Source organism: Astatotilapia calliptera, chromosome 5, assembly GCF_964374335.1.
Source record: "Astatotilapia calliptera chromosome 5, fAstCal68.1, whole genome shotgun sequence".
Classification (NCBI taxonomy): domain Eukaryota; kingdom Metazoa; phylum Chordata; class Actinopteri; order Cichliformes; family Cichlidae; genus Astatotilapia; species Astatotilapia calliptera.
The window spans coordinates 3,432,236-3,456,851 of NC_137426.1; the positions used below are offsets into that span (position 1 = coordinate 3,432,236).

General features: G+C 39.1%; 3 protein-coding genes across 4 annotated transcripts in view; all 3 read right to left on the reverse strand.

Annotated features, from left to right (window-relative positions):
• The window catches only part of LOC113021863 (serine/threonine-protein kinase 4-like), a 46,111-nt gene extending 38,439 nt beyond the window's left edge, over positions 1 to 7,672 (reverse strand). Inside the window, exons 1-2 of the mRNA XM_026166673.2 lie at positions 7,103 to 7,672; positions 389 to 469 (exon numbers count right to left, since the gene is read on the reverse strand). Of these exons, the coding sequence (XP_026022458.2) occupies positions 389 to 469; positions 7,103 to 7,146 (125 nt within the window). The 5' untranslated portion in view covers positions 7,147 to 7,672. The remainder of the gene's footprint in view (positions 1 to 388; positions 470 to 7,102) is intronic.
• A 736-nt stretch (positions 7,673 to 8,408) lies between these two features.
• Positions 8,409 to 13,201, reverse strand: cox6c (cytochrome c oxidase subunit 6C). Its single transcript, XM_026166675.2, has 4 exons — positions 13,098 to 13,201; positions 10,592 to 10,706; positions 10,030 to 10,162; positions 8,409 to 8,551 (listed from the first exon to the last, which is right to left on the reverse strand). The coding sequence occupies exons 2-3, from the start codon at positions 10,694 to 10,696 to the stop codon at positions 10,037 to 10,039; spliced, it is 231 nt and encodes a 76-aa protein (XP_026022460.1). The 5' UTR covers positions 10,697 to 10,706; positions 13,098 to 13,201; the 3' UTR covers positions 8,409 to 8,551; positions 10,030 to 10,036.
• Positions 13,202 to 16,553: 3,352 nt separating this feature from the next.
• Positions 16,554 to 24,616, reverse strand: part of angpt4 (angiopoietin 4) — a 69,145-nt gene continuing 61,082 nt past the window's right edge. The window contains exons 5-10 of one of the 2 annotated variants that reach the window (XM_026166677.2): positions 24,092 to 24,239; positions 23,894 to 24,003; positions 23,447 to 23,548; positions 23,188 to 23,354; positions 22,324 to 22,457; positions 16,554 to 19,404 (exon numbers count right to left, since the gene is read on the reverse strand). In XM_026166677.2, coding sequence (XP_026022462.1) covers positions 19,244 to 19,404; positions 22,324 to 22,457; positions 23,188 to 23,354; positions 23,447 to 23,548; positions 23,894 to 24,003; positions 24,092 to 24,239 — 822 coding nt within the window. In that variant the 3' untranslated portion in view covers positions 16,554 to 19,243. Of the gene's footprint in view, positions 19,405 to 22,323; positions 22,458 to 23,187; positions 23,355 to 23,446; positions 23,549 to 23,893; positions 24,007 to 24,091; positions 24,240 to 24,616 lie in introns of both variants that reach the window. The other variant, XM_026166676.2, reaches the window with a different exon arrangement.

Here is a 24,616-nt window from a genome sequence, read left to right on the forward strand (position 1 = left end):
AAATAGTTTCATTAAAGCCAGCGTTACTAATAAGACGTCTTTATTGCAAAAGTCGAGCAGCACCGAATGACTTTGATTAATTGCAGGATCATTAAGAAATGTCTGGAATCAGCTATGACGCGTGCAGGCGAGGAGTCAATCAACCGCTCGGAACAGGAAGCACATTGCCTCTTCATATCCTGTTTCTCAATGTTGACAGGCAACAGAGGAGGGCGGAGCCTGAAGTCTGACAGGAACAGAGATGAAATGAAGCAGAAAGAAGGACAGAGATACGGAGAGGACCAGGATGACTAACACAGTCCAGGATGACACATAAATACAGGCAAAGTGAAACTTTGCTCCTGTCAGGACCGAGGTGAGCCTCAGACTGTACGGCTACATGACTCACCCTTCACCCAGCTTCTCCAGGACATCAAAGACTTCCTCTGGCTGCTTGGTGAGACTGTCCTCGCTCAGCTTCTTCAGCTGTCTGCAGTGACAGAAAGAACAATTTTCAGGATTTTTGTTCGTGGTTTTTGGTTATTTGTCTCATCGTTTGCAGCACACGATCACAGCTTTTGTACACTACATGCCTCTAAAGCACTTTAGGACAACTCCTGCTGACCTAAACTGCCACTCTGGCACTTTCACATTAAAAAAATATTGCAGAGCGTGCCAGTAATTAACACCTGAAAGTAAAAAAAAAACAAAAAAACAATTGTAAACGCATTAATTTGGTGCAGGGTCTTTATTATTATTATTTTTTGTTCCATTTTCCACCCTCAAGATAAAAAAATGTTAAAAGCTTAACATTTCAAGGCCAACATTTTATGCAGTAATGAAAACAGTAAATACATTTTTTTCCTTCCAACAAAAGCATGTGTGTAATCTGAGAGAAGACTTTATTACTGAATTCAGCCTTCTTCTGAGTGCTGATCACGTTCATTCTCTCCTGAAACATTAAAATATCTCCACAACCTTTGAACTGAAGAGACAAAAATATCTCTACGCAAACAAAAATAGATGCAACATGTCCCAGATGCAGCTTGTGATGAGATATTTTTTTAGGATAACTGAAGGTCCTCTGCTCACAAGTCCATGGGAATAAAATAAAAATGCAATACTATGTTATAATAGCATTACTTCTACAGTTAGGCTAAGTAATGCTAATATAAGATAAGATAAGATAAGATAACCTTTATTAGTCCCACACGTGGGAAATTTGTTTTGTCACAGCAGGAAGTGGACAGTGCAAAAGTTATGAGGCAAAAATTAGAATACAATAAGAATAAATACAGTACACAACTGTACAGAATAGAATAAAATACTATATACAGTAGAATAAAATAAAATAAATATACAATAAGATAAAAATAGAATACAAATACAAATACTATATACAACTGAGTAAAAATACAACGATGACAGAAAGGATTATTGCACTTAGTGTTATTGCACATGTGTGGATGTGTGTGTTTGTTCAGTTAAAGTCTTTGTTGTGGAGTCTGACAGCAGTGGGGAGGAAAGACCTGCGAAATCTCTCCGTCCCACACCGTGGGTGCCGCAGTCTCCCACTGAAGGAGCTGCTCAGTGCTGTCACAGTCTGCTGCATGGGGTGGGAGATGTTGTCCAACAGGGATGACAGCTTAGCCGCCGTTCTCCTGTCACTCACCACCTCCACTGGGTCCAGAGGGCATCCTAGAACAGAGCTGGCCCTTCGGATCACCCTGTTCAGTCTCTTCCTGTCCCCAGCAGAGATGCTGCCGCCCCAGCAGACCACACCATAAAAGATAGCAGAAGCCACAACAGAGTCATAGAAGGTCTTCAGGAGTGGGCCCTCCACTCTGGTATTCTTACTGAGACTGCCGGTTGGAAAATTTTTACATTTCGCCCAACCCTGGAGTCTACTCTGTATATTCAGTAAGTATATGTATTAATATACATATACTTAAGTATAAAATATGAAATGTATCATCGTACCCATCAGTAACATTACTGGACAGTGTTAATTTAAAAGCATAACACTAATATTTGTGTCTAAAAAGTGCTACGTTTCTTTTAAAGACCCTTTTTAAAGTCTACCCGAAACTAGACACACACAGTAGGACCTGCTTCCCCAACTATATTTGATGAGCATTAAAAACATGGTGCCAGGTCTTTTTAAGCATAGGAATGAAACAGGACTGTAGCTTTTTACATCTACATGGACCAGTATTGTTCCAATCATTACGTATAAAATCTATTTCCTCTGCTCAGTTTATCAAGACACCACATATTTTCAAAAGCGCTCCGACGTTTTCGGAGACGTCTGTTACCCACTAGCTCGATAGCTAGCAGGGGGCTAGGCTCACTAGAGCCGTGAGAACACCGGACTCCCGGCAGATCGTTTTCAAACCCACCGCCATCTTTCGCTACTCAGGTTAAATATATATAAGTCACTTAGATAACTTTAAAATGTTATTGTTTGGCTTTTTTTTTGTATTTTATTTGTTCCTGAGTAAATCGGTTTGGCTGAGATTAAAGTTATAGTTTTTACACAGCTGAATAAACGTCAAGAAGACAGCTGATTATCAGAAGTGTGAGATGCTCGAGAATTTACTCCAGTGTCCTGTTATATTTTAGATAGCAAGGAGTTTATTAAACTTCACCGAAACAATCTGCAAATTTCATAAAAATTTAATAAACTATCATCTTGTCTTTATTTTTAGTTAGCACAGACCTGAAACACTTAAAGCTGTAAGCTAATGATAGTTATATAAGAGCAGATGCTGCTGATGCAATAAGCTGTACGTCCAATGGATGATGATCTGATTAGTCGACTAATCGCAAAAATAATCGGTGACTAGTCGACTATCAAAATAATTGTTTGTGGCAGCCCTAGTAACGATATATATCAAAAATTCTAATGAGTGTCCCTTTCTCTGATGCAGTAGCTATTCTTGTGCCCTGAAGGTTGAGCGCTATGCAGCACAGTGTATAACGTATTTCTTCTGTATAACGTATTTTCCACACTATAAGGCGCACTTAAAATCCTTTAATTTTCTCAAAAATCGAGAGTGTGCCTTATGTATGAATTCTGGTTGTGCTTACTGACCTCTAACCAATTTGGGGGTGCAGAAATCTGTTAAAAAATGTTTTAGTACAACTTTGGTAAGCCACACTGCTTGATGGATTGTCGGAGCATTACTGCCGTATAGTGATGCGCGAATCATGAACGAATCGTTCAATACTCGAGAATCATGATTCACAAGCCCAACTGACTCACTGACTCATCCCTGTTGCTGTTAGAAGCAATATATCTAGCTTATAATTACAACTGTGGAGAAAAACACAACATCCAGTATCTCAACAAAAACGTTTCTGCTCTGAACTGGAAGAAAAAACCCTGAGTAGAAGCTCACATCAAGACAATAGCTCCACGGTTCACAGTAGCATCGCTCTGCTAACATGCTAACAGCACATTTGAGCTACTCACCCCTCCCTCCTGGCTCACAGCTTCATTTTTTCTTGGTTGGCAACCAATGTTAAGGCGCATTACCGCCCCCTGGCTCACAGCTCAGTGGACATTTAGATGAGAAAATATATATTTGACACATTTAAGGAAAATACTAATAAAATAAAAATAAACATAATAAATGTTTATTAAGCAATTTTGATAGGAAATTGCTTAATTTTAGAAATGTTTTTGCTCTTTTTTGCTCTATAAAATAGTTGTTTTCTTTTAGAATCATTCATCTTAGCAGTAGGATTTACATGAAAAGAGAAACAAATTAAGTTTGAGTGAAAATGTACATTTTTGCACTCTCTGGTCGACTGACTCAGTGAATCAAATGACTCAAAAAACCTGATTCACTTTGGTGAGTGACTCATTAAAACTCAATTCAGTAAAAAGAATCAAATTTACCACCACTACTGCCGTAGTGAGGAGCTTCGCTGATGCTATACACGGGCCAAACTTCAGTCAGGAGAACAACTGAGATTATTCATCCACAATACGAGGTTAGTCATTAATATACTGCAACAACATGGGAATAGAGCAGCTGCCAGAGAATTCAACATTAATGTATCAATGTTACGGAAGTGGAGGAAGCGCAGTTTTTGGATTTCCCCATATTTCAAAAGTGCTTCATCTCTTTGCTATGACTGTCGCCCGGCATAATTTGCAGATGATAATGGTTCTGCGATGCTTTCGACCAAAACAGGTGCAGCTTGATGACATCATCAACATGCGCTATCGCGATAGAGCGGTATAGTCAAAATCTCTATCGTTTCTATCGTATATCGTTTCTATCACCCACCCCTAGTCTGCCAGCCACCAGCCTCCCTGCAACTGCAAACTGGATAAGCAGCTAAGAAAATATTAGACTGGATGGGTTTAGGTGATCTGCTTCAGGAGACGATGAAAATAAAGTAAAAGCAACATAAAACCCTAAAAATAATATACCAAGTCATTTTTTATATCCTAAAATGAACAAACAACTCATCCTTGCACTTTTATTTTGAAAGACCCATCACTCCTAACACGCTAGGTCCTTCCCATCTCTTGACTTCCTCTCAGCAGGTTGTTATTGTAACACACCTTAGTGTCATTCAGCTGCTTCTACAGGGTCTCTTTATCCAGGTTACAGGTGGAGAACAGACTCATGTACCACCGCACTGAGCTCACAGAGCAAACGACGACTATCATCAGCAGCTGCAGGGCAAGACTGTGGAGTCCATCCACAGGACGACAAACTCAGTACAGCAACAGTGGATTTTGTTAGCCTGTTACTGATCTGCACAAAGTACTTGCTTATTACGGTATTTGCAGAGGAAGGCCCCATAAAAGTATTTATTTAATAATTCATTTAAAAGAGCACGACTGTGACTCCCCCACACACCTGAGGGTGACAATGAAATACATCAGGATATACAAACATGATTTTATATTTGAACACAAAGTCTAACCCAGTCTTGCAATAACAAGGGATGAAACCAACACAAAAGTCCTGCGTTACGTCAACGCAATGAGGAAACAGTGGATGAGTGAGTTAAAATGATAACATAAGAGCGGCGAGTTTTACCAGCATCCTCCTGATAAGAGGGGATAATAGGAACCTCTCAGTTCCTACTGTCAAACACGCTGAGCTCACAAACCAGTTCCCACAACAAACAAGTTCACGTCTGTTATGAGCTGCTCAACATCAACATACAGAGTGATGACAGCGAGGAAAGAAAAAAAAACAGGATGCATTTTTAATGAAGAGTTTGTTGTTTAGTTTTCATTATTCTTCTTCTCCTTTTTATTTTTAGCATTTATGGTGTTTCATGGTGAAAATGTCTCTAAAGCTGCTCAATAATGGAAAACAATCAGTTATTTTGGCTGATGCTATTTAACACGATTACTCAGGCTTTAGAAAAATTGTAGATTTGTTACATTTCAAATAAGAAAAGATGCACTGCTTTCCCTGAACTTTAATTATAATTCAAACAAACTGAACAAAACGTGCCACAGCTTAATAGGGAGCGAATCTGAACTTGTTTGGCACAAGAGAGGGACAAAGGTAAAGAAAGGAGATGTATAAGGCCAAAACAAAAGCATCCTGAAATATGTTTTCCATACAATAGATTTTAGTCACTTTCGGCTGATCAGTTAATTTTTTTATGTGCTTTATATTGGTGTAATTCTACAGAAACTAAGACTTTGATACAAACAGCCAGAATATCACATCGAAGCTCTAACTTCCTGTACCTTAATACCCCAGTGGAACTAGACAAGTGAATGCTGTGACGTTTAAGGACAGCTCAGGAAACGAGTGAACTGCAAATACATCATCATAATGGAGGGTTTTTTCTTTGGTCATGAATAACTGATCAGGCAACCAAGACTTTCCTGTGTTTTGTTATTCATCTCGAGAAACCAACGCATTAACTAAACTGTGGTTTTGAAGAATGTTTACACCACTATGACTTGTATTTTATATGTGTTTGGTATTTTATAGCTTATTTAATATCGCGAGTACCTGCCGAAGGATTGTGGATGGAAAACATTTAATTTGGATACAATTGAATTGGTACAAGTTTTATGGGCATAGCACCAAACACATAATGACTAAAACTAATCTAAATTTAGAATCTCAGAGAAAAGCAATTTTTACCTATATTTACAACTTTAACTGAACAGGACATTAAGCCACTCCTGTCTATATATTTTTGCACATATACAATTATACCCGTTTCCTTTTAAAAGCCTAGTCACACTATCACACATTTCACAACTTCATATCTGAATCAGGTTATCTGCAGTGTAAATAAAAGATCTGCAGGTGCAGAGACACAGCAGCCACACACAGGAGCAACAAAGCCCCGCATGAATCACACTCATTTCATTAAAACGTGTTCTTCTAACCCCTGTATCATTCTTTCCACCTGCCACAAACCCAGTGCTGTGGACACCCCACACACTCACACGAAGTTTCACACACACAGCTCTTCTGTTAGAATTACTGCGCGTTTTATTGACTCTGAGCTGATTCAGTAACAACCTGTTGGAGATTAAAGCAGATAATCCGAGATCTTCAAAGAGATTTACGGCATTAAATTAGATCACTGGGCCTTTGATGGTGACAAGCCCAAGGATTTGACACAGCAGATCAAGTGTACACAGGCGGCTTGGTTAATGCAATAAGAGCTGGGATAGCGTCGTACTGACAGGCCACTATTTATTTAATCAATTAAGACAAAAAAAGTTCTGTTTGCAGCTTCTTAGGTGAGAAACGTTTAAGATCTTAAGGAATCGTAAGACTGACTTTTGACTTTTTGTTACAATTTCTGGATATTGTGAAAGAACAACATATCAGAACAGACTCTTTTAAGACAAACTACATGTAGGACAGCACGATCCATTAAAGTTACCCATAAGAAGACTACAGGGGACATGGAGAAGCTTTAAAGTCGTTTTAACTTAATGTCTGTTTTATCGTACAGTCGGTTATGTAATGCTACAGCCTCATTGAATAGATACCAATTGGCCGGAAGATTGCCACCCCACTGACAAACTTCACCGACTGCTACCGTTAGACTGATAAAATCAATGAGATGCCAGCCATCAAAAAGCCTGTTTTCATTCTTAGCATAGCTTTACCTGCGAGGGTTATGCCTCATCTGTACTTTGTCCTTGTAGTCCATGATGTCCTCTTCAGGAGAACCGGACTCTTCTGGATCTTCTGGCCTGCAGTCAAACTCGGGGGGAGCTGGCCAACGTTTCAAAGCAGACACTCGATGCTAACAGTAGCAGACCGCTTAATGCTAACTCGCTCGCTAACTGGCTAGCAGCAGCTAGAGGGACACTTAGCCCGCTCCTCCGCCTCACAGCAGCCTCCCCGCTGCCGCCGCTGCTGCCTGATATCCGCCAAAAATACAACGTCCGGTCATCATTCTGCAATACAGGCTCCACACACACCGCGCGTTTCTTCCAGCTGCCGTATTCTCATCACTGAATTCATCCTCCTCTCCCGTCCTCCAACTTTAGACTTGTTTGACAGACCGTTTGGCAGCCGCTGTGACATCCACCTGAAAAAACCAGGAAGTGTAGTAGAAGGCGGTGCAAACAAAGACTGCAGTGCGGGACGCGGCCAGCAGGGGGCACCAGATAGAATCCATCCATCCAATACACGACAGTTGTTCAAGTATGTTGAAAAAACAATTATAACACCGAAACATGATAAGTTACTAATATTATATAAAGTTACCGTATTCTGTTTCTGTTCTTCATGTTTGGAGCGGGGCATGTTTTGGGTCGTTGTTGTGTAGGAAAACAGACCAAAGACCCAGACACAGATTTACTGCTGACTGCTTGAGATTTTCTTTCAGAATCTTCACACATCCTTTTTTCTTCAATTCAGTTCTGTTAAATTTCATTTATAGGGTGAAGTCTAGTGATAGTTTTCTTTGAGACTACAATTCCCAACTCAGTCCTTTAGTCTTTAGAAACATTTACTACTAGCTTTCTTTCTTCCAGTCTTTGAAATCGTTCACTCCCTGCCTCTATCAGGTTTGTTCTGTAGTGAGCATCTCTTTAATTTCTTCATAATGTATTAATTATAATTAATGTATTATTAATAAAGTTTAGAAATGTTGTAATAACTTGGTGTATCTATCTCCTGCTTTGTGAGAAATAATGTCTACACTGATTTACTTTAATCACACTGCTTTCTCGGGTGATAGATAAACCTCGAAGGTTTTATGCCATGTATAAGATAACCGTCAGTTTGAACTTGATTTTGGAAGCTTTGAGCATTTTCAGTAGACACAACCTCAGCATTTGTAATGCGCACACTTGATGCTTCACCTCAAATGTCAAAGCATTTTCAAAATACTCCATCTCAAAAATGTCAAACCGATTAGAACAAGATTCAAAGCTTATTTTGAATAAATCACAAAGGCAGATGTTTGATCATTAATAGAATAGTTTATTTTATTTGAATGAACAAAAACAGCAAAGCGACGTTTACATCTGATCAGTGGGTAACGTCAAGGTGGAGGTGGAGAGGAACCATCTTTTAGACCAGGAATGAACAACAGGGAAGCAGAGCTGGAGGAAGGAAACAACCAGACATTAGAGATGCACGTGGTTTGATACGTCAGTAAGCACGTTGACGAGCACGACAAATGTTTTGTTTAAATAAAAAATAAAAAAATACTATTCTTACTGAGCTAGTATAAAATAAAGTACTATTCCAGTTTACATACAATTTACAAAACTTAAATTAAAAAAAGATCTAAGATTAAACAAAAGCTGTATACAAAACATGAATGCAGCCACCATGACATCACCTATTGGCTCGTAAAGTCACCGTCTCACAGATGTTTTGAAACTTTACGTGCCTGCGAGACGCAGACCTGACTGAGAAACTGAGTGATGCTGCGAGCTCATCACAGGGCAGCAACATTCATATGGTAGCCCCACCCTTAAGCAAACCTTGCTGTATCATCCATTTCTGACTCCATAATTTATAAGAACGGCCATCATGTTGTATTCAATGAGACTTTAAACAACTCAGAGACCAAACTCCACAGAGCCAACCGTCTTTTTTCTAAACACTTCTCTTCAATCTGAATTATTTCCAGTCAGAGTCGGCACTCCCTGTTGGCCTTTAGAAAACATACAAATTCAAAGGACCTCAGCAGCAGGCACCAAGCTGCGTTCATAATTAAACGTAACAGTTTCACTAAAACAAAATCTGAGCTTGCAAAAGAAAACATCTGCAATATTGTGAGATGGTCCATCTCCATGTACTGTGTTGCTCATGCATAATGTGCAGCTGTGAAGCTAAAGCCTGATGAAAGGTGAACTGCTTTACTTAACACTCAGCTTCAAGAGTGAAGTGGAAATACTTCAGAATAATGGAATTTATCATTTGTTTAGGATTCAATTAAGATCATGCCTGTGGTCAAAAAAAAAAAAAAAAAGACTTTTAAAAACATTTTTTAATTATTTAACTCTCCCCCCCCCCAATTTTTTTAAAAGACTGAGATCTGCATCATTCTTTTGAAGAATTGCTACAGCACCTAACATGAAATACTTTCCAACAATGTTGTTCAGCGATGTACAGACAGCCTTCAAACACTTTCTTGAAAACATGGCTGCTGTAATGTTTGTTTGCATGCCAATAAATCTGATCAGATCCACTTTCCCTATATTTAAAGCTAGCTGTGTCTCTTGTTCCAACCACAGATGTGAACTTTTTCCTTTGAATATGCAGCCCTGCTCAGTCACAGAAACTGCCCGTAAACAAGAAAGAAGTTGTTACAAACTGCAGTAATAATAAATTCTCAATATCTGCACATCTCGTATCATTTTCAGAAAATATTAAAAGGCTAATCCGACATATCGTAGATGAAAGTTCGTGTTTCCATGACCTGCTTTAGACTAAGAATATTATCTCCAGGAAAAAAAAAAAAAAGCAGAACGTTAATGCTGATGGAAACACCATCATATCATATGTTACACTCCATATGATACCGAAGTTTGAAATGACAATATTTAAAGCCAAGTAATGAGGCCCTCACCGTGGCTTTACTTCCCAGTGGGCTGCACACTCTCAAAGACCCCAGCTTCCCTCATGGCGTTGAAGTCTTTGATGGCATCGTACTGCTTGTAGAAGTCTGCGTACGCCTGTTTCTTGGGCTCTGTCACCGTGTACTGTGGGGAATAACAACAAAAATATGACAGAACTTACTGCAGGTAAAATTAGTATAACTACAGAGATAACAGAGACTACTCAAAGTATTAAAAGTGAAAGTAGGATACTCACTATGCAGAAGAGTAAAACTGGTCACAATAAAAAAAAAACTATTATATTACTGTATTTATTTGTCAACATCAAAAATGTCATATCCTTTAAGTGAACGATTCATTGCATCTTATAAACTGATCTGAAAAAAAGAAGTTTAACTAGAAAATAAATGTGATGAATAAAATATGATCAGCTGTCTGCTGAGCTGTAAGTGGATCTAGACACTGACAGGACACTTGATGTGTTCCTTTCATCACGGCTGTGTCATTTTTTTAATCTTAGCATCACCATCAGAGTTGCGTTTGTAGCCGCCTGAGTGTGCGTCATCCTCTCACCTTGAATGCAATGGCAGCTGTTAAAGCCAGAGTGAAAGCAATGGGCAGGTGAAACCTCAGTCGCTTTGCAAGCAGCCCCCTCATCATTGGCTTTGGCAGAGACATGATGAATCACCTGCAGAGGGGAAAAAAAATACAAAAAAAAATCATTTAAATTTCCCCCCAATTATTAAATTCTGTACAAATATCAGAGAGAAAGAACAAAAGTACTGTCTTTATATCATTTCACTTTAAAATGTTTAAAACAATCATTTCCTGGTTAGTGATCAGAGTCAAATAAAAGCTGAATTTAACAACCCAATTTAAAGAATGACCCGATGTAAATACAATGAATACAAATCATGGTGTGTGTTTTGATAAAAGTGGATTTATAAAAATAAGATGCATGTAGTTTTATAGCTTCCATGTATTACCATTGCCACCATGGAAGTTTTAATAGAGACAATAAAAACTGCAGTGACGACACAGAGAGTGACCGTGGAAGGAAATATGGGAGAAAACGTGGATGAGACTAAATGGCCTGCACACAAATTTTATGTATATCCAAATACTGCAGCACACTAAAAGTACCAGGATGCCTGTTGCCAGCATGCTTTGGTGGCTACTGTGACCCACTCAGCAAGGGGGTCAAAGGTGAAAGTACAAAGTCAAAATATGTTGGAATTGTACACATACTGAATACTGCAGTACATACAAAGTAGTTTTTAAATGCAGTTTGCTAAGCAGACAGTTTTGAAAACAATGAGACTCGTCCCTGATTCACCACAAAATTTCACCATGTTGGCTTTATTCTGTAGTTTTGCTATAATAAATGGACTAAATGGGCTTCTAACATAGTCCTTTCTTACTCTGAGCAATCCAATTACTCACCCATTCACAAGCACTTTTTCCAATTACTTTTCTATGCAATTGCTTTCTAACATTCACACACATTCATACTATGACGGATGCATCAGAGAGGAATTTAGGTTAGTATCTTGCCCCAAGGATCTCTGGAATGAGGACTGATTGCCTTGGATTGATCCACCAACCTTTCGATGAGTGCATGATCCGTTTCTACCTTTCCACCAAAACACATTTAACAGAAACTGAATTTAATGCAACTTTATAAAATAAACTTGATCAATTTTTAAGACAAAAACAAAGATTTTAATTTGTGAAACTCATTTTTGGATTTTTAGACTATTACAAAACAGAAACCCTGTTGGTGACAAACCAAGGCTGCAAATCTCCTCACTGGACAAACTGAAATCTGAAAATATCTTCCATAAGACACCCTTTTCCCTAAAAACTGACACAACAATTAAACTCACTATTTGACTAAATTAACTTAGTAATAATAAAACAAAATCGGTACATTTTCCTTTAATTTCTCATTTTTGATAAATAAAAATACATTTCATACAGTATATTAACCCTACTTAAACATAATGTGTAAAAAACACATTTATCTCAGTCCTGATTTTTTTTTTTTTTAATAACGCAGGAAAGTTTTAATCTTGAAACCTTGAAATGCATGTAGACATTTACTCAGGCAGTTATTCTGAATCATTTCATAGATTAAAGTTAATTTCGGTAGTCACCAAAATATAAAGACTATACAAATAAGAACCCGACTAACAGTTGATATATCTGCTTTAAAAAGGTGTGATAAAAGCTTTATTCGGCTGGAAGTTATACCGTCATCTTTGTTGGTGCAGATTTAAATCCTGGATTCTTTAATGGTCATGTTTCCACCTCACGTCTCTGGCACCAGTTAATAAATAAAAGCGGGTAAAATGACCCATCTGAGGCTCCTAATTCGCCTGAAGGTCGTTAGCAGTCACCCCTAAATGAACCTGCTGTTCTCAGATCCCTGCTTCACCTGAACTAACTCAATACGACATACAAGATCCAAGACAACAATAAAATATTGAAAACACGCAGAATGAAATGAATCCGTGTGTGTGTGTGTGTGTGGAGGATCGCCATTACACATGGCTGCAGAGTCAGGTCTGCACTCAAGCGGTGTGACCTTAGTCCCATTACTACCTCTGACGTGTGCCCTCGTTTACACTTAAAGACTCTTAAATAATATCTATATGCATTATCGAAGGGCTTGAACGGGCTGATTTTGATTATTAACGAAGTAAAATCGGTTTGACGCCACCAGCTTCGGCGCAGGGTCAGAATAACGTTAGCTCACTGGCGACACTTAAAAAAAGTAATTTGCTTTCTAATACGACCATTTCTTTACCTATTGGTGGGACAAGCCATACCAACACAGCCTGCATAAATTAGCATGTATTGTTGGACTACAGTTTATAAGAGTAACAGGCTTTGTGTTAGCGCCGAGGTAGCTTTGGCTGTACACAAAGACAGCTAACCGGCCCGCGACAAAAAGAAGAAAGCAGAGAAAATAGGAGAAACTAATAACCCGGAAGATATCAGCCATCTGAAAATCAACATATTATATACAAAATTTAGTGTAAGAATATAAACGTTTACGGTTTTGACAGATACTCACAGGTTGGATTCACGACCTTCACAGAAACCGCTAACGCACTGCAGCTGCAACCGGAAGAGATTCTGACGGGACGGCGGAGGGACAAACTTAGGTGGAGTAAAAGCGAAGTCAGTCAGTCAGAGCAACTGAGGTCACAGAAGGCAACAACGACAAGGTGACGTATGAAAAAGTTTTGTATGATATTATTTGTAAAACTATTTTATCTTGTTTTGTTGTCTCGCATTATGACATCACATCAGGAAATGGATCTTTCAGTATATTGCTTTGCATTTTCAGTTCTTGTCAGTATTGTGGAAATTCTCTCAATTACAATTACAAGAATAATTAAAAAGACTAATAATAGCACTGAAAAAAACTAAACTAAAACGGCACTTTTCAAACAATAAAAAATAAAACTGAAACTAAACCGAATTATAAATACAAGTCACAATGAAATAAAAAGAAAACTAATTATAAAATACAAAACTAAGTGAGATTTATTAGGTTCAGTTATACCTGTGGATGTATAGAAATTTCTATGAGAGAGGGCAATGGACTTTCCCCACTAGATCTCTTTGGGAATAACTTTGGGGGGTGAGATGCGGCGAAAAAGCTCTACAGATGTGATGTTTGCTTTGAGAGTGTTGATGTAGAAGTTTTAAGATGATCAGAATGTGCTTCACTGAGTCTTTGTGGATCAGAGAAAACAGATGTTAAGAGAGGAGCTGTGGTACTTTATGGGGAAGGTAGGAGTGGCAGAGAAGTGTGTGAGAGGGTGGTGCAGGACATGTATGAGGAGGACAGTGACACAGTGATGATGTGTGCTTTATGAGTGTCAGGTCATGGATTCATGCTGGGGGTTGGGGGTTACACCAGGGATCTGCTCTGAGCCTCTTCTTGTTTGCAGTGACCATCCCATTTCACAGCCTCGCACTTCCAGCCTTCTCGGTCTTCGGAGGAGCCGGCCCACATAGACCGCAAAGCCTGGGTCCTCCGAACGATGCAGCCCCTGAATTGAGACACCGCTAAAGTTAGAGAGGCAGAGATAGTTTGGACATGTGCAAAGGGGGGGTTAGTGGATATATTACATAAAGGATGGTGAAAATGGAGCTTCTGGGCAGGAGCAAAAGAGGAGGACCACAGAAAAGATTTAGGGATGTAATGAAGGAGGATATGCAGATCCTTTGACCAAAATTTAGCTGTTGTAGTAACACAGTCTGACCACAAGAGGGAGGCAGAACAACACAGAATGGTTAGAAAACAGAACAGCGACCAAGAAGTGTTCACCTGTGGAGCCTAACAGCTTGTGTAGTATAATACTATATAAATATTAAATGTAATAAATGAATAAAAATAAGAACAGAAAAGCAATTTATAGTATAAGATCAGAATAACATAATACTTACGTTTTATTTAAGAAGGCTGCAAGTTCTTCATTCATTTATTTTATCATTCATTAGTTTATGTAAGTTATTATTATTACTATTATTATTATTATTATTATTATTATTATTACTAATGAACCATAAGAATGCATTTTAAATTCTCTACTTATTTTCTTTTACTTGTATTTTGTTTGTTCTCACTTGGTGTTTAAACTGTTCACTGAAATTTGAATAATAATATATATTTTTTGATGTGAGATGAGAGATTATTACCCTAACCTGAAAAACACGAATGATGCAAATGATATTTTTCTCAGGCTAATTTTAAATCTATCAAAAAATAGTTGTTATTTAATATCTATAAGTTCAGTAAATGCAGGATTGAGATAAAACAACATTATTTCAATTGCAAAGAAAAGTTTCTTAAACTACAGATTCCAGTGGTCATAGTACCAAAAGTCTGTACATTCTAAAATGATAAGATGTAAAAGCACATCTTTGTAAGTATTTACTGAAAATATTATTTACTGTCATTGTGCTTTCAGGTCAAAGAGGAACATCACACAGTGAAAGCAGTTTTTAATAACATACTTTATTGTACAGCTGCAGGCTGTTCAGTGTTAAGTGGACAAGCATCACTACATGTGTGCAGTACATAAAAAACAGGTTTAACCCTGGAAAAGTGAAACTTGTTAAACGAGCCTCACTGCAGAACAACATCCTGTACAAAACAGAGACACCAGCCACACACTCCACCCGCCCTCAGCTTCACTCCTGTAAAGTGCATCTTAAGACCATAAAGACCATGACATCAGAAGGATTCATTAAAAGACTTCAAAAAACTGCAAACAAATTAATGGTCTTCACAAATTCCTCAAGAATAATAAGTCGGGATAATTAACTTTTTAATGATAATAATGACAATAAACCTGAAATGCTGTGGTTGCTGGAGACGAGATCAGGTAAGAATTTCATTTGTGATCTTTGGTGTTTGACTGAGAGTGCACTCCTGCCTCAAACCACCACAAATTCGTAGTAACTGAATTTAATGAAGATTTAACCTTCTTGTAGTTTGTGTGATAACATGTTCAAATGTTTTTAAAAAGTAAAATGTGTCATATATGTGTCATAAAAAAGTTAACTGATTAGTTCATATATATATCTATATATCTATATATATATGTTAGAATCATCTCCTGAATACCAAATACCAAAGACACGGGATTGAATTTTCTCACCCACCCACACAACCTAGAACAAATCTAAAACTGATACGAAAGCTGTAATGAAATTCTTGACAGACGCCTCTTTCCAAGCTCTGTTTTAGTTAGTGTCAGTTACTTATGGTTTAATGTAAAACTTGTTACGTGTGTGTGTGTGTGTGTGTGTGTGTGTGTGTGTGTGTGTGTGTGTTTGCACGGTCTGACAGATGAGAAGAATGACATCAGTGTTTCTCAGACGTTTTCTGGCGTGCCTCCCCCATCAGAAGCCAAAAATGTTCACGCCCCCACACTCCTACAACATTTTTCCTTTATTTATTAAAAACATGACCCAAGTTGACTTTTAATTACAAAAATGTCAACCTGCTAGCATTAAAACATGTGTTTATTTTCTGAACATAAGTTATATAATTACATTTTAAGCTTGATTTATCATCCTGTGCTGAATCTCTGCTCTCGTGTGTCTGCGTTGCTCTGCTGATGTTGGACTCTGATGAATTTTAAACGGCGTGAAAAGTAGAGAACTTCAGAACTGACTGAGTTTACGCTCGTGTTTAAATGATTATTACACACACGTTTACTTTGGCAGACTGATAGCTGTTGCAATTAGCACATTACCACTGTGAGCCCATTAGATCTCATTCAGCAGAGACATTATCCTTGTGTTAATCAATATGATGTTTTCACTGCATGTTACCACCAAGTGGACCATAGATGCTGCAGTTCACGCAGCTACAATGTATCAACTGCACAATTTTAATGGAGCCTCAGTTTCACTGCATGTTATCTGGTTGCCCGGCTGCAGGGGCCCACAGATTGAAAGCGCCTTCATGAGACGGAAAATGAGAAATTCACAACCAGAAATCATAAAATCATATCTTGTAAATCATTTATTGTTTGTATGAGAGCGATGGGAATTTTGTTTTTTTGTGCAGTAATGAAGAGCAGAGACCAACAAGAGACAAAAAAACAATATTGTTCGTATTAGGAAGATAATTATAGCAACAATACTTTGCTTCAGAATCTGGTAAATCACTGGCGTGTAGTTCACTTTCACTGAATTCTTTTCTTTGCTCATCGTTCAAAACAAAAACAGCTGAAAAAGGTTGATCTGCGTTTTGTTTGCCTCCTTTCTTCCTGTAAAGTTCTTTAAGTGTTGACATATGCAAACATGCGATTACTTATTCATGAAAAAACTCAATCTGCTTGCCATTATTTCTTGACCGATAATGAAAACCAGAGCGTTCAGGGTCTCTCCAGCTGCGTGCCTCTGCATGATTCTCTATTTATGATGCACAAGCTTCAATCAACACTGTGCACGGTAAGTAGAATCTGAGATGTGCTGATTCGGCATCTAAGACGTCCCACAATTACGTCCAGGCTCACACGAGGACCCAGGATGGACCGTCCACCACCGCCCAAAGGAGGTGAGTGGGAAGAAAATCACCTTCTCCTGCTGGACATCATCCACTGTGGCTCCTGATGTTGTTCCAGCTAATCAGATCAATCCTCAACGTGACTCTCAGGTTTCATCAGTTTGATCTGATTCATGTTCTGGCAGTCACACCAGCTTTAGCGTCCACGTTTATAAAATTGTTGATAAACATGTGGAAACGCTGGCTTCCTTTAAAAACAGTCCAAGTAAAAGTGGGTTGTGAAAGCCAACTCCACTCTTTGCTCAGTCACATATCTCTCAGTATTAAGCTGTCCGTGTAATAAACTCCAATATCCTCACTGCTTGTTTTCTCGCCTTATATTAACGTTTTCTTAAACATAGACGTTTTCTGTAGAAAGACTCGCAGCAACAGAAATCACAGGACAAACTCATAGAGGTCATTCAGTCCTTACAACAAAAACAAGGTTGTAAATATTTTTTGCTAACTCACCTTTTCAGTATTTGGAGGCTTGCAGGCTGCTGTGGCTGCGAGCTGTCATAGAGCTGCTGCTCAGAGTCGCTGCATCATGTTTGCCATCCTGCTCCCTGTTGGAGCAGTTTTGATCTGACAATTATCTGACTAATAGCCTGGCGTGCTGTGTGGTGCAGGCTGTCCAAAAAGTTTGCGCTCCAGTTTTGATGAGTGAAATTCTAGTATTTGAATAGTGTGTTAGCAATTTGCAGGGATCTGTTTGAGAGATGAAGCTCCTCACCAAGATTTCCAGGAATTGGTAACTCAGAACGCCACCCTTTTATCCAAGTATGGCCACTTCTGGCTGCAAGAGCCCAATATGGCAGGGACCAAAACACTAGCGCTGAGGTTTCACAATCACACTACAAAAATGATGGGTTTGTATAATTTGCTGCCCTGTGTACCATCTGGAAAGTACATTTTCAGAAATCTGCAGTCTCTCCAGTCTTTTGATATCTGTTAACAAACAATCACTGTCTGTGAAATATCTGGTTTGTTGATTAACATGTTGCAGTGCTTCCACATGGCACATGTAATGCAATTGCTCACCAAAGACCAAAAACCAGCCAATCACTCAAACCTCTTTTCCATTGTTGTGCTGGTGCAGACTGTCCTCATCTCAACAGATCTGAGAAGCAGACGTTGGGTCCATGGGAAGGTGATATGGCAGCCAGAGGCCGTAGCACCTCCCATAGACACGGACATCAGCTATCTAAATCTTGTCTGTGTTTCGGTGCCGGTCATAGATAGTGGCACTATAAACACACTGATAACATCAAAGAGAATCTCGTATTCCCTCCTAAAAAAGTAGGTGAATACCTTCATGCTAGCCACAGATTTTAATTCAGATTTGTGGATAATATTATTTATTCCTATTTACAGTCTTTATTAGACAGTGACAGTTTAATGGGGGCAGCCCAGGCTACAGTAGCGAACTCATCCTTCAGTAGAAACGATGCCTGTTCTACCAGGTGAGCTATGAGGGTCCACATTCATGCCTTTTACCATTAAACACATTCTCAAATGTCATATAGGAAAGTACCGTGAAGCTGCCAGTATGCTCCAGCTCTGGAAACCCCTCAGTCACCCTTTCTGTACCAGCCGGGGTGGAGTGACTGAGTACCACAGAGTGTACCTTTTCCAACCCAAAAGCAACAATCCAACCCACGTCTCAAGCGACTGGCTGGCTGTGTGGGTGAACACTTTTGGCACTTCTCATGTGTACAAACCAGCACAACCATTTTAATAGCTTCCAGCACAGACTGGCTGAAAATGTGTGTCGTTATCATCATATTTAAAGGACAATCACATTTCAAGCAGACGAGATATGTTCTTACATGATCCATCCCTTATTTTCCTCAATATGATCCTTGGTTATGAAAACAAGTCCAGGAGACATGTAACAAACAAGGTCCTCACGAGTCACATGACTTTAACCATTATTGTTTTAAAGTCACTATTTCCTCAGTTCAGGGCTGTACCATATCATATCCAAGAGGTGTTTTAGGGTTGTACCATGATGGTGGTGAAGGTGGGAGCCATTGTTTTGAAGCTTTGCTATCATTAGGATGGTATTTCGGAGGAGTTGAAGGTCGATACCGCTGTGGTATTTAAGCTCCGTTGGATCAAACCATTGTGGAGGGTGAAAGGTGCCTTTAAAAGTCGTAGGGTCGTACCATCATGGAGGTGGCGCGCAGAGAGTAGCTGGGACCTTTGAAGTGGTGCCACTTGATGCCGTTAAGCTTCCTGATGTTATGGCCGATGGAGTAGTACACACCATTTAGGTTGGAGAAACCGCAGGCATCAAACCACCAACCTGATGGAGGCAAGAGGGAGTGAGAAACAAAAGCCAACTAATAACACTAATGCAGTAATAAAACAAGCAGACTGCAGTGGTACAATTTTACTTTAGGAGCACTTGAAGCATATTTTGAATGGAGGAGTGACAGCTAATGTGAACCTGCCAGATGTTTTTATTTAGGTCCAATTAGAGAAAACAACTCAACATTATTTCAACAATGTTTACTAATATTTTTATAATGAACTGTGGGTCTTTAATCGTTTCAAGTAAAATAAAGTTTGTATTAAAAAAAATAAATTAAAATTTTTTTTTAAAAAGTTGTTTTCAAAAAAGTGCTCAACTTAAAATAATGAAAAAGTGTAGTTTGATTTTCCCTTTTCTTATTTTTCCTTAACTACCTCTCATGTGTGAACCAAGTCACATTTAAATCCCTCGTCTCACGTCTCGTCTCCTCCTTTGAGTTTTCTGAATAAAGCATTTGATTGGCGTAGTGGCATCACGTGGGGTGAGTTTCAAAGCGTCTATCGACTACATGCATTGACTACCATAAAGACAAAGATGAAGGCTGCAAACATTAAAACAACATGAGCATAAAAACAAGAAAAGTTCTGCTTTGAAAAACAGAAATGATCTGTGAAAATCTACTAACAGGTAAAGAACGGCGTCTCATCCACTGTGATTGGGTGCTCATTAATTCTTTATAGCATTACAGAGCACGTTTGTGACGAGTTACCATAAATATGTAACCCATGTTTTCAAATGTCAGTTTCTTTGATTGACAGGTGTGCTGGTTGTCGCAACTCTGCTAGTTTGCTGCTTGTTAGGTTGTGTCTTGTTGTGCAGTTAGCTGCACTAATAGATGGTTAAAGAAGTTTGAGCTTTGTTTGTTTCTTTGTTTTTTAGCACTTATTAATGGAGTGCATTTATACAGCGCTTTTTTAGGCACCCAAAGCGCTTTACACTATTCCACTATTCATTCACTCTCACATTCACACACTGGTGGAGGCAGCTACAGTTGTAGCCACAGCTGCCCTGGGGCAGACTGACAGAAGCGAGGCTGCCATATCGCGCCACCGACCCCTCTGGCCAACACCAGTAGGCAGTAGGGTAAAGTGTCTTGCTCAAGGACACAACGACCAGGACAGAGACAGCAGGGGGATCGAACTGGCAACCTTCCGGTTACAGATGAGCTTCCCAATCCCCTGAGCAGATATTAGCAGATATCTGTATTTTTGTGATGCACCCATAAAGTTTTTGAAAGCAGCTTGCTAACTGAGCTTGCCAATAAATATGTTCACACACATAAATGTTCACCACAATACTGAAGTGCCACTTGAGTCAGTGTCACTGACTCACGGGCGCCCTCTGCTGCCCTAAAGCCAATTTGCACTTAATTTCTATTGAAAGGGAAGAATAGAAAGTAGAACAGTTCCCTGCATTGATTTTGGTCAAAGTTTTAAAGAGTCTAGAAACCAGTGAGTGATGTCACTGTGGCTGCCGTCTTTGATATACAGCTAGTGCTTTTTGAGTGAGTGGCATGTCCTCTCTGATATTTGTTTAGTACTGAGAATGTCATTCTGAAATAATCACACAAGACTCATATCTGTAGAGTTTCCTCAGTACAGGACACAGAACAGGACACATTTCTGTTTAAGCTCCATTTAGATTTATAATTATGTTTGTTCTAAGCCTGCACACAATTAGAAATGTTTGACAAACATAAAAAGTTTTTAACAGTGACTATAAAAGCAATAAAATGTCAGCAGGGGGACCCACTGGGATCTGTTTCTCAGTTTTGTAAATAAGTGACACGTGTCCGAAAATAATACTTTAATTCCTGATCTCAGGATGTTTTTTTTTCTTTTAGAAAGTTTATATTATTTCCATATTTGGGGGTCATTTTCAAAGTCTGACTGAAATTTCTCCGTGAGAGAAAACTGTAGCTGTACATGTTTCTGTTCTTCGTCTCTCTCCTTACTGTTACTCCCCTCGGTTTCTTATTTCGTCTGTGTCACCGTTTCTCTTTCACTCAGTAAATTGCTGTGATTTTAAATGACTCACTGTCTAATGGTGACCACTGGCGTCTTTTTCTCAAAGGACTTGACGTTTTGCCGAAACGATTAAGTTAATTCACAGCCAATCGAGGGGAGTCTAAAGAGCTGTTTGTCTTGGCGTTGGCGTGAGATGAAGGGTGGTGCAGTGAAAGATGTTTGAAAGAGCAGAACTTTGGGGGGAAACACTGCTAATTTTGATCTGCAAACAGCAAACAATGTATTTGTGAATCATCATGTGTGTTTTATTTGTTATGTCAGTAGTAAACGTTCAATAAATGTATCCAGTTGTTTCATGGTTTTCATGGTTTTAAGTCAAATTGTGTCTTTGCAACACACAGACTACATCCAAGAATGCTGAGGTGATTGTTGCGGTGATTTTGTGCTTTATAAATACATTTGAACTGAACCTTATTATTTTTTAATTCAGGTGTTTTTAGCCCACGTGCTAAAGGTGTATAAAATCATGTACCTATCTATGCCTTTACAGACATTTGTGAAAGACGGGCTTGTTCTAAAGAGCTCACTGAAACATACTCCATGGTTTCAAACATGGCTCCACGATCCTCCTAGGTCTTCCATGACCGGCTGTAAGTTGTGTTGTTAAGTGGAAGTGTTTACGAATCACAGGAACTCAGCCATGAAGTGTGAGAGCATGTAAAGTTTCAGAGCGGGGTCACAGAGTGCGTAAAAGGCCCCACGTTTATGGCCAAGCAGCTCCTGTAGGTGGGATGACCCAGAACTTTTGTCCATGTAATGCATGCAGTGTTTCTATTTTCTCAAAAATATCTTAGTATCTCAACTTTATGGAGTATTTCCAATACATAATCTCGTTTATTTCATTTGTTTGCTTTAAACTGCTGACGAACAGAAAAGCTTCTACCTCCAGTGAGCATCATGGCACATTTGCAGTGTTCACAGTTGTCGTTGTCTTTGTCTCGGGTGCTGAAGCCGGACCCGTGGGTGGTCAGGCTGCTCTGCTTCCCTGCTGTGCCACTGTAACCTCTCAGATACAACCTGAGGGAGAGGAGACACACAGGAGGACAAGATCTGATGAAACAAACACTGATTTAATCTTTTCTTGTAGACAGGACGTATTTACAGTACATCTATGAGGCAGTTAACCCAGCGGATCACCATCTGGTGACTCTGTTTTTGGCAGGACCAAGTGTGTTGGTCCTTTATGGAATACACTGAATTCTGACCACCCATGGGACCGGCTTTATGGAATTAATGGAATTCCATAAGGTGTTTTTATAAAGCTGTGTGAAAATCTTTCTGTTGCTCAACACAATCACAGACGAGTGCATCCACTCACTGAAGCATGCCAAAAACAGTTCCCCAAGCTGAGCTGCAGTGTTATCAGTTTTCATCAAATTAACAGCAATTTTCACAACTAATAAATTATAAAGTGTTTTTTTCCCCACAGACACTCTGAATAATGCAGCATCTCATTTCCTCAGCTGACAAGATCAACAATTTCAGGACATCATTTTTGGGGCTTATGAATCTGTGGTCTCACCATGTCATTAACAATTTAATTATAATTAATAGCAGGAAAATAAATCGCAGAGTTAAACACAGCAGTATTTCCAAAACAATCAATATTAGTCTGTTCAAGTTTGAATGTTATACACGCCTTCAGATGTAATCAGCAGCTTTTTATTTTCATTATTATAGTAAAAATAAACTCTAAAAACATTAAAGTAAAACACTGTCTCTGTGTGTGTTTGGACTGCGGTTGTACCTGTACTGCTGTCGCTCACTGGTCAGTGTAAATCGGTCATAGTGGGAGTGGGCGGAGTTTCCCTCCCAGTCCATCATCTCCACCCTCATAGAGTAGACACCTTGATTGGTCAGCAGGTGCAAAACTTCATTACCCATCCAGTACTCGCCCAACACGTCCCCAAAACCCTGCAGGGAGAATCATAAGAGGAGCACTCTTTACACTGATAACTCAAACTTTGGGACTGAGATAAATCCTGGTGACTGTGACACAAACGCACCATTTTGTACTCCCTCCAGCTCCTCTGGAAGTCCACGCTGCCATTAAACCGTCTCTGGAAGACTGTCCAGCCTCCACCACTCGTCTCCATGTCACAGTAAACCTTCAGGGGGAGAAACAGAAATGACTGATCATTAACTACCAATGATGATTTAAATTATATTAACTGTAACTATTAGAATCACATTATTCTAAATACAAAGACACTTGAATATAAAGACAGTTTCTCTTTCTGTTGAACATTTTGAGGTCATTTAAACATAATCGTTGAAGCTGATTATTAAGGGCAGTTGTTAGCTAGCAGGAAACATGACAAAAAATGAGTTTGATAAGAAAACTCCTGTTAAAGCCATTTTATAAACATTTTAATGTACAAAAAAAAATTCTGACTTGCTGCCATTTGAGTCGCCCTTTGCAACACTGCACATGTTTGCTGTTGAGGCGTTACCTGCACAGGTTCAGTCCTGTTGCCGATGTAGATGTGATACAGGCCGCTCACATAGTGACCGGCCTTGTAAGCATCTGCACAGTCCCTCCACATCTGGCTCCTGGGAGGCGCTGCTACATCAAAACGCCAGAAGATTGTGAGAAATATAAATGTACTGTGTGAAAAATACTACATGTGTACCTGTGTGTGTGTGTGTACCTGTAGTACTAGCCACCATGTTAAGGAGCGTGTGGACAGACTCCATCAGCTGCGTCTGTTGTCTCTGCAGGGCGGTGTTGTTGGTGCTGGCGACTCTCAGCCGCCTCTCTAAAGACTCGATGGCCGCCATCTGAGTCCTGATGACGGACTGAGCCAGAAAAAAGTTTCACTGCTGTTTAAGCATTTTCTGCTTTTTGGTTCTACATCCCCACAGACTTGAAAATGTACTTTTTTGTTCTTTACTTTGACTTTTTACTTTTAATGATTTAACAGTTTTACAGATTTTAACATTTCTTGTAATGTTTGACTTTCCCTCACCAAGACAGCCCAGATTACAGCAGTGAAATCATCATCTACGTGCTTAAAACTCTATAATTAACATTTATCACTCAAGTTTAGAAGCTTGTGGTTTTTAAACCACTTGGGCTTACAAATATCATGTGAGGCAAAAATCCATGTTGATATTTGATTTCATAAACTTAAAAATGTTTCTGATGGTGATATATAAAATTACAAAGGTTTACT